General features: G+C 34.9%; 1 protein-coding gene across 1 annotated transcript in view; it reads right to left on the bottom strand.

Moving 5' to 3' along the window:
* Nucleotides 1-3569: 3569 nt before the first annotated feature.
* The window catches only part of LOC101862153 (uncharacterized protein C15orf61), a gene marked incomplete at its 5' end in the record, with an annotated part of 14303 nt that continues 6715 nt past the window's right edge, over nucleotides 3570-11157 (bottom strand). The window contains 2 exon segments of the mRNA XM_005089572.3: nucleotides 3570-4705; nucleotides 6791-6923. Coding sequence (XP_005089629.2) covers nucleotides 4575-4705; nucleotides 6791-6923 — 264 coding nt within the window.

Genomic DNA, 11157 nt, shown 5'->3' with positions numbered 1-11157 from the left:
CAAACTTTTAGGTTAAAATATTATGATGATGGTTATTTTAAAGACTGGAGAGACGAATGCATTGATGATTTTAGTTTGCTCTTATTAATTTAACGTAATAGAGCTTTGCTTTCTCTTTAATTTGATGTATATACTATCAATAATAGGTGTGCAAATTTAAATATTGTCATATTTGCTGGGGGGGGGGGTTATATGTATGGGTATTTTGAAGACCCAGGAGAGGCATGCATTAACATATGTTCTGATTACTTTCAATTTCATGCATAGGAGCTCTTCTTTTCTTTAATATGGTGTATATAATAAGCATCTATCAGTAATAGGTCAATTTTTGCAACATTTGGAAGTTGATAAAATTTTTATTGTTTTTACCTGCCTTTAGCAAAAGTGTGAAAATGGCTTTAGGGCAATTTTTTAGGACATATTTTCATCATTTTGGATTGTCAGATGTCTATGAAAAAAATTGAGCTAAGTATGCACCAATGGCATTTAACTGGAGAAGTTCATTTTGAGTAGCAAAGTTGGTTTATGAGTGGGCTGTCTCTGAAAATCGTGTTTTTCGTATTTCGCGATGTACACAAAAACATAAAATTTTAAACATTCATAATTTCCTTAATAAATACCATCCTATTGCAATAAATTTGGTATCAAAATGCTCAGAAGGAAAAGTTTTTATGATACGAGGATTGATATTTCCACTTAAGTCTATCCAATATGAAAATTAAGGGTTGAGAACCTACTTTCTTTGATTTCATTCTTCTGACAAACGCCTCATTTCACAATATCACACAAATTACATAGTATGAATTGCCCTCTCACATACCATAATTAATTGACATAATTGGTGTCCGAAATATTTTTTAAAGATGAATAATAAATTAAATTCTCACACAAAAATAAACAAAGTTTGAAGTGCCATGTACCATAACAACATCACTGAACAGTGGCTTAAATAATGCCCGAAAAGCAGTTGTGATAAAAAGGCCAAAATATATGTAAAAAATTTAGTTTTGGAAGAGATTTTACGGCACTCGCAACTGCATAAAGTCATATGAGCGCCAAGGGGTGGAGGTCAACAGAGAAACCCTTACAGGGAATCAGACTTACTCTGCTCTCTCTCTAGCTTCAACAGCACAAAGCCTGCTTCGACTATCAAGACACCCCGGAAATAGTGGGTCACAAGAGTGTGACAAACATACAAAAGAAGTAGAGGAAAATGACGATAGTAAGAATCATGAAACAAAAAGCAGCAGTTCCCTGTTGCAGTTCAGGCACAGTTATGAGCATGATATCGATGAATCAGCCCATTCACAATTCTACTGTGCATAAGAACAGGTTAAAGTACCCCCTTTGGGAATGGCCTAAAGACACTTCAGCCAGTAGCACCGCCCCGGGCATATGTAAAACAGACAAAAAACCAAAGTTTACATACATGATACAAGAGCTGTATAAATTAAAGAGTTTCCTAACAAATGAGCATCATGAAAATGACAGCATAGTAGTGAGGCACATAAGAGGAAAGAGCACCATTTGAATATTTTTACATGTAAAAGTAAATTAAATGTAAAACTTGGAGTGTTTATTTACAGCACACATCCCATAGAACATTAACTTAACTTCACATCAAAAGCCTTGGTGGCGTGTTTTTAAAATTAAAGAATTTATCCTATGATTTCAGTCCCATGGGACACATTCAGTGTTGAAGCCTGTTCCACGTATACTGTTATTATATTTCCTCATTTCCTCTTTAGTACTAGCCAAGTTCCTATTTGCGCCTGGTTGAACTTAAAAAGTACCTTTTCAGTGAACACAATATACTTAAAAGGGAAAGCCCGAAATCAAAGGCAAAATCATTTTTTTAAACATTGGCCCAAAGCCTCACAACTTGACTATGATACCTCTGGGGTATTCTTCTAGCACATGGAGGGGGTAGGGGACACTTATGGTTAGCAAGCAAAGGGTTAAGCCTGTTTGCTGACCCAGGGTCCAGTCCCTGAAAATAATAAAAAGCATCCAAAAATCTTACAGTTGACTTCTGGAGCAAGGTGACCAGATGACCAGACATCACACTCTGAGCTTGGTCAACAAAAGAAAAAGCTATTATTATCAAGCTCTAATTCAAAAGAAAAATTAGGCGATAATTTATGCAAAAAAAACTATTCCCCCCCCACCCCCTCTCACCCCCATCATGGCCCAGTAATTTTGCTCTTAATCCTGGATATAAAAACATGACTTCTGATTTTTATATATGAAAGGTGTAAGGTATCTAACAGAGTGAATCTGTCCTTAAGGAGGGGTATATCTGACAAAACCTGGACTGACCTAGAGGTCGGGATGAAAGCATCTAGATCTACCACCTAAATTATCCAAACTGAGTTTATGGGACTATAAAACATTCAGAATATATTTACAGACATACTATACACAACTTCATATATGCTCTTCTTTCCGTACGTTGAAAATCCTGAGCCAAGAAGCTGTCCCCTTGTACAATGCACATTTTAAATTCAGCAAAATCTGGCAATCATGTGGACCATAGAATAAGTGCCATACGAGACTTTATAGCTGTATAACAATAGCTGTTAAAGGAATTTTTAAGAAACACTCAAGAAGAAAGATTTGCAATCTACAATAACGAACTTGCATGAATCGCATGTATCTTTCATTTTGAAAGGACTGCAAAATAATTGAAACATGTTCCATCCTGGGAAGCAAAAATTAGGCCAATACAAGTTTTTTTAAAAACTGTCACAAAGGGGTTTACATGAAGTATGTTATATTACATGCTAAATTTACAAATAAGTATAAGTCTGAAAATGTTGTAACACTTGTAAACTGTCATAATAAATACAGAAGTCAAGGAAGTTATGCCACTGTAAAGATAAATGGAGAAATTCACAACTCGTAAATATCAATCCATAGACTGTTTTTGATTTACATGACAAAGAACTCTGTTTTCCTTTCAAGGCATCAAAAACACAAACAATCTCTAACAATGAATAAACAGGCTTCAGGCACAAACACATTCACTCATTTCTTAAACATGAAGTTCTTTTCATGGTTCATGAACACATTAGCAGCACATATTGGTACATAAAGAACTTTGAAGCATTCAGAGTAATACAAATCCAATTTGAGATCAATCAGGTACTTTTTCATCATCTTTTAGAGAAACTACTCAGTGCGGTAATATTGTAAATTCAAAGACTCAAAGACCACAAAGAAATAAAAACAAAAAGAAAGTACCAAAAACACGCCCAAAACAAAGCAATACATTATGATTAACATAAATCCAACCCGTAGAAACTAAAACAACTACCAGTCCTTTCTTTAAACAGCATGTAACTCAATTTGAAAAGGCCTTGAAAACGTGATAACAAGCAAATAACATTGCTGAGAAAAACGTTATCAGAAGGAATTACAATATCTTCACAGCCCCTCCCCACCCCCACCCACAAATAAAATAAAATTTAATTAAAATTAAAAGTAAATAAAAATAAAATAAAATAAAATAAAATAAACAAACTCTAAACAAAACAAAATTAAAAATTTTTCAACTGTTTTTTTTCTTCTCTAAAATTCCCCACCCCAAATTAGGAGAAAACCTCAATCTGCCTTTAAAGTGCAACAAAATCTAAAATAACTGCAAGTCAAATAAATGGTTCACTAACTCTTTAAAAGGCTCCAAAAAAGAAAGTAAGGAAGCTCATCAGACATCAGTCACACAGGAAAATATTTATTTTCCATTTTCAAGTACAATTTGATAAATGATGTACTGTTTCTCAAACAAAACGCTTAATATGCTACTGAGCGGACCTATTTGCAATTTATTTATGTAGGCACAAGCTGTTTATGATTTGGAGCTGTTACTGTGCATCATCAAAACTCAGTGTTACTTGTGTATACCGATAACTATCAAAGAAATATGTGAAATTAAAAGAAAATATAAGCAGCTTTTCTGGCCACGGGAAGAAACTGCATTTCACATTACTTCAAACCAAAACCAATGGAAATGATGGTGATTACTTCATGAATGAAATGGATTTTCAATAAATATACATAACTTCACAACCAATTGCTATTAATCTCAATTGCTTTTCTTAGTTTTCCCTTTTCTTTTAGATGGTTTGGTTGTATTTTCATCTTTATTCACAGAAGATGGAGGAGTGTTGTTAACAACTCCAACATCATTTACCTGAGAAGATGAGTCCTTTGCACTGTTATTTGTATCAGGGGAAAGGGCATTGTTACTTTCTGACGTTTTACCATTATCTGTGAGTTTGGGCTTTTCATCTGGTGTGCCTCGGATAGCTTTAATCAACATTCTAACCAAAAATCTCACAATTGCAACAAACAAGTTAATGGCAAGAATAAACAATACTATGCAGAAAAATATTATAATAATGCTCAGACCAAAGCTGAGTTCATAACTTTGGGGGGCCATTATTTTTTTAAGCTATGTCGATACCCTGTATTCCAAAATACACAAATCTCCGAGATAATATGACTGTCTTGAACTGTAAGGATGGGTAGTGTTATAGTAGTAGTTCCACAAAAATAAAAAATAAAAGACAAAATTAGTGCATTGCACCTGGAATCTCCTTGTTTAAAAAATAAACCTTTATCTTTGTACCATCCGGCATCAGAACCTCTTCAAAGTGCTTCACAAGTAGCCAGGAGCCGATCCCATATGCTAATGTTGGAATGCCTGTTCAGAGTTTATAAAAAAGTAAAGGTTAGAATGAAGTACACTATAGCATACACATAGAGGGAGCAGAGGGTGAAAAATGCATATTATTTTTTTTTGTATTTAACTAATAGATTTTCACGTCCCTGATTTTCCAAAATGTATTCTATGTATTCAATAGCATACACATAGCGTAAATTTGTCCTACATAACCAAATAAAATTGGCATCAGAAAGGTAAAATCTAATTAAATGTAACTGCAAAATCGGTTTACCAAAAGAGCTGTGACATATAAGAGAGATATTATTTTGGGGGGGTAAGTGCTTTACTGCGCTGGCAACTGCATAAGGTCACAGGAGCATGTGGGACACATTAAACATTTGCGGTTGGAAGGAAAAAAAGAATTTTGCCTGGGTGGCAGCCGAAGCTTTCTCTTATCGGTTTTGGACCATCAAACCTTATCCAAGAAGTCTAGGTACTAAATCTTACCTACCAGAAGATCAGGGGTGTGGTTGAAAGACAGCAGTAAGAAGGAGCTAAGGAGAAGCAGTAGAAAGGCTGCAGAAAAAGTCAGGAGCCCACAGGAGCTGGCAAAGGAGGTGAGGGGGTGGAGGTAGAAAGTGGAGACGAAAGCAGACGACAGAACGTTATTAGAGAGCAGGAAAGGACGTGAAAAGAGAAAATTTTCCGTCACTTTCTGGATTTGAACCCGGGACCTGTTGAATCAGAGGCTAACATTTTAACCTTTACACCACGAGAGCCCCATGAGAGAGAAAAAGTGAGAGAGAGAGAGAGAGAGAGAGAGAGAGGGGGCGGGGAGGGAAGGAGGGAGGGAGAGAGAGAGAGAGAGAACATATTAAAATGCCGGCATTACTATCACTACAGAGAGACAAAGTAACATTTTCAGAAAGTACATACACTGTCGAGATCACATACAAGTAGTTTTACTAGTGATGAACTAACTAAACAGCAATGACAAAATGGTACTTGAGAAATGTAATTTAAAAAATACTCACAGGAAGCAATGATTCAGTGTTAATTGTATGTGTGCTTGGAGAAAGGTCCCAGTTGTAGGAAATTTTTGATATTGATAAAAGGGCATATTCTTCCAGCAAATTCAAATGCTGAACAAGCTGATTTTTTAATTTATGAAATGTCTTGAGTGCTTTTAAAGATATGCCACATTTTGTATCACAAGGTGTAAAAACAAAGCTTGGAAAAAAAAACAATTTTTGGCACATTTTTAACCTTTGATGACACACAACATGTTGCAAAAAACAACTAATAAAAATTATTCATACTTAAAATATAAAAATCCTTGCAATATGTCATGAAGAAAGGGTTAAACATATGTTTTCTGAAGGAACAAAATTTTTAACCAAATACGAATGTGTCACTGTAGTTTCATTTTTCATGGAATGGCTCATCACATTACTATTTATTTGTTTTCTTAGTAAATGCTAGTGTTTGTAAGCGTCAATGTACACATATCAACAGCAAGTCATTATAAGAAATACTAATATATCATCAACTGTAAATTCATTTTTTGATTGTACATGTTTTATGCTCCTATACACACATCTGGGGTTATTTTAGAGGAAGGCTGCTCCTTCAAGTCAGAGTTTTGTACTTCACAAAACTATGTTCTTCATCAAGTCTTCACTATGTGAAGCAAAACAAGGATCTTCTCCTTCACGTTCACAGCAAAAATTCTAGAATTCCATATATTATTTAAAGAAGCTATCATCAAGTAAATCACATTCCTAAACAGAGGGAAAAATCCCTATTCAAATCAAGTTTCAAAAAAAAATTGCATCGGTAAAATATCCTTTTCAACAAGAAGCCCACCTTAGAATTAGTACCCAGATTCAACAGGACCAAGCCAAAAGTACTTATAGAGAGCAAAAAAAGGTAATCAAAAACTCAAAAGTACAACATTCTAAATAAATAAAGTCCATCTCAAAACAAACATAAATAAATGTCTCAATACAAATTCAGACAAAATCTTTATAAAGATATAGATCAAATTTTAAAAAAGTATGCAACTATATGTTAAAACACCCTGAAACTTCAACGATCGTAAAGAGTAATATAAAATGCTTTTACCTAAATTTGCAGCTTTCAAAAATGTGTAAAACTTGTTTTCAGCATCAAGGTCTGCGTGAGGTCGGCTGGAACAATGGTATTTGATGAACGGAAAACAACCAGTCCGTAAAATGTGATAATTTTTGTCATCAACCTGTAAGGAAGATAGTATACTTATCAATTTATATGCACACATTTATTGTTACTAAATTCACAACTCCATAAAGACCAAAATGCATTATGGGGAGGAAGAGGAAGCTGTGGAGCTATATGATTATCAAAAGAAAAGGATGTGAGTGTAGAAGAGACGCAGATGATAATTCAAAGTGAACATTGTGAATGTACTAGTTAAAAAATACAGTTCCTTCAAGATTGTTTAAACTTATCATTATTTTACAAAAATTTAAAGGAGACAAAAAACTTGGTGAAACTGAAGCTTTTGCAACATTAAAATGAATTGTATTTTGGACTAATTGAAATTTCATGCAAGCAACTAGTAGTACATTAAAATTTTCAGACTTGATTTACTATGAGCTAAAATGACAATTACGGTCCAAGAGCAAAATTCACTAGTGTACAATAATCTGAGTTCATATGAAGGTGGGCGGTGGGTGGTGATCAATGATAGTCTGGCACTAACGATGGCATCGGAATGGTTAGGCTATCGGACTTGTAATTGTGAGGTTACTCGAGCCTCAGGCCCAAATTTGTGTTCTTTGAAAAGCAAGCTCAGGCCCGACATTGTGTCCTTGGGAAAGGCATTTTACATGAGTTTTCCTCATTTCACCCAGGTGTGAATGGACACCCAGCCATATACATAAAAGACCCTGTCAGTATGAGTATGTTAGTGTTTTAGCGCTTATAAATGGAAGCTTGCATTGTATGCTTCCAAGGAAATTGAGATTGTTTGAGAATGCTATTGGGTCTACTGTGGTAATAATATAGATTGTAAAGTAGAGCATAGAGCTTGCTGTTGAGCAGGTATTTGCACTAAATAAACACAATCTCTATTATACCATTAAATTATTATGCTTTGTTAATCACATATATTTGTATGAATATGTGTCAGTATGTGTGGTTGTTTGAATTTGAAGGTAACCATTGGGTGTTACACAAGAGGGGTTGATAGTGTACTTTTGACTACATCATCATGATCCTGAATAACGTCTTGACAATTCTTCTTTAATCATTTTAAAACTAAGTAGAAAATATCATCAGCATTACGGTCTTGCTTTCTCTTGCTTTGACACGAAATAAAACGTACACACACTGTCCATCTTTCCACCTTTTTATAGATACCGGGTACTTTTCATGATGGAAGAAAAGTGACAGCTGAGCCTTTGTCAAAAGGTGGGAGTGGGAAAGGTTGCATGCATGAGGACTTTTAATTAAAACCAACCACTACTCAAGGAAAAATTGTTTTCTGGTAAAGCCATAAAGCATGGCAAGGAAATAAGTTGGTCAAGCTGCATATATATGAGCAGATTCATTGATGTGTGCATCTTATAACTCTTGATAGAAAGATGGTTAACCCTATCTGTACGCCTGGGGTCATTTTTGAACCCCAGGGGTTGTACATGTATTCTTCACATTTTAGAGAATACTTCTAGTGCGAAGATGTCTTTGAAACTTCCAGTATTTCTCAAAAAATCATTTTGACACACTGCTAGGCAAAGCGTACGGATCGGATTAACGAGTTAATTTCCTCTTTGGAAAGTGGGGGCACAGAGTTCCCCACATTGTATGGATACGATAGTGAAAGACGACGTACGGATAGGGTTAATAAGGCTAAAAATAAAGTGCATTAATGGTTTAGCCTAATCATGGTTTTAAATCAATTTTATTTAATATAATGTGAGGCAGGGTGGTGAAATTAGGCGCTCGTCAAAAAATAATGAAAGTTGAAAATGAAAAAAAACTGGCCTTTTTCCGCAGGTTTGGAAATTTTTATCAAATATTTGTTTTTTGGCTCAACACAGGTTCATGCCCATTAGAGAACATATTTCTGAGTTGATTTTACTGATAAACGTTGAATAAAGGCAAACAAGATGTAAATAAGTTTCCACAAAAAAGTATATATTATATATAAATGCTACGTTTGACGTCAGGAGCTTCGTTAAAGTTAAACTGGCCGTTTTCCTTCAGTATTTTTTTTTGCAAAGTCCAGATGCAGACACATCTGCGTACGGTCCTTAACACCAAGCCTTAGCGCAGGTAGGGCGTATGGTCCCCTAGCGCCAAGCACTATTGGGGTATACGGTCCCCTAGCGCCAAGCACTATTGGGGCGTACGGTCCCCTAGCGCCAAGCACTATTGGGGCGTACGGTCCCCTAACAATTACCTTTGAAAAAACTAATTTCTGAGGGAATTTTAAACTAAAACGTTCATTAAAATTAAAGGCACACAAATTTTTTAAAGTAAGGTCAATATCAACAGGATGTCCGTATCTATCTTTTGATTCACGTCATTCAAGTTTGTTGCTGTCTCAGGAATTAAAGTAGAGGCTGATAAATAATTATATTATAAAAGGAATAGGATCTAGATCTAGGCCTATCTGAGCCTTTGCTAAAAGGTAGGGGTGTTTGCATCATGAGTGAACTCAGGCGCTCGAGTCAAAATAATGAGTTTTAGGAAACCCACATTCTTCCGCTGGTTTGGAAATTTTTATGGATTGACTTTCTGTTTTTTTTATTTTACACGTTTCTTTTATATTAAAAAAAACTCATTTCTGAGGGAATTTTAAACAAAAAACGTTCATTAAAATTAAAGGCACAAAAAAATGTAATCGACCCCCACCTCCTTCGATCGCAAATATATCTCGACTTCTAAACAAATATCATGTATGACAAGTATTTTTTTCATCAAAAGCAAGGTAAAGAAACAAGGTTTTAAAGATGTATAAACTCCATATTGATGCCCCCATGATCAGACCTCGTAAGTGCCAGATCTCAGATTAATTTTCCAGGAGAAGGAAAAAACTGATTTATTTTAAAACAGCATTGTCAAATTTCCTCCAGTATTTTTGCAAAGTCCAGATGCAAGCACATCTGCGTACGGTCCCTTAACACCAAGTCTCAGCCTGTCCCCACGGTTTTATGCAAAAAAAAATTCTGAAATTATGCAGACTGAGCCGAAAAATGTAAAATTAGACCTATACGATTTTGTTAATTTTAACAAAGACTGTTAAAGAAAAATAATCAGAAATTATTATGCAAAAAACAATCAAATTTTGCTAAATTATGAGGGGTGCATAAAACCACGGGGACAGCTTAGCGCAGGTAGGGCATACGGTCCCTTAGCGCCAAGCACTATTGGGGCGTACGGTCCCCTGAGCCTTTGCCAAAAGGTGGGGGAGTTTGCATGAAGGACTATTTAAATCAACCACTACTCATGGAAAAATATGTTTTCTACTGAAAATATTATGCATATGGCAAGGAAATAAGTTGGTCAAGCAGCATGAGCAAGTAGATTGATGTGTGCATCTTATATCTCTTCATAGAAAGATTTATATATATATAACAGTACTAAAAATAGGGCATTTTTTAACTCATCTTGAGTGCGCACGTAATTGTATGTTAATAAATACAGAGTATTGTTAATCTTAAACTGTCAAACTGTAGTGCATTCAAAAATTGAAAATATTTAGTATACACCATCATAACATTAACACCGTGTGTCCATTAACAAGATTTTATTTTTTTATATTAATGATGTTATTGCTGAGTAAAATTTATAAAAGTTCTTTCATAACTCGTGTCATAATTACACATCATCAGACTTTCCAAGGTCTAGAAAAACCAAATTGTTAAACATATCATTCCCAGGAATGACCAGTATTAAACATTGGTTTGACATTGATCCATCAGAAGGGTAATTTTCCGCTCCATCGCATGGTTTTGCTTTGATTGAGATAATCCAGGTTTGTCATTATAATGATGTTATTCATGAACAAACACTGCAAAATATCATGTGAGGGACTTCCCGCTGTTTCACAACATCCTTTTACATGGTGGCATAACATAGACATGGAAGAGTAGCGTGCTGATGACTCAAAAGAAAAGCGAAGAAGAGGCAAAAACATGCTTGTCATAATGGATTGTCATCATGTTATGAACGTGACAGTGTGTCATAATGGTTATCGAACAAAACTGTATTCCATGTGATTTACAGTTGTTTTGGGATGTAATTTAAACTTTAACCCAACTTAAGAAAGTATTAGATCTCGCTTACATTCTGATATAATTTTGATTTTTATCATAAGTGTAAGGGTATGTATTTTAATAAATATTTTTCTTTGGTAGTAATTGTTATGAACGAACAACATAATGTACTCTGAGGGCTTTCCAGTGTTGATAAACATTAAAAACCTGTCCACAGATACATATTAT

The sequence above is a fragment of the Aplysia californica genome, unplaced genomic scaffold, assembly GCF_000002075.1.
Source record: "Aplysia californica isolate F4 #8 unplaced genomic scaffold, AplCal3.0 scaffold00007, whole genome shotgun sequence".
Lineage (NCBI taxonomy): Eukaryota > Metazoa > Mollusca > Gastropoda > Aplysiida > Aplysiidae > Aplysia > Aplysia californica.
This window is presented reverse-complemented; position numbering and strand designations above follow the sequence as displayed.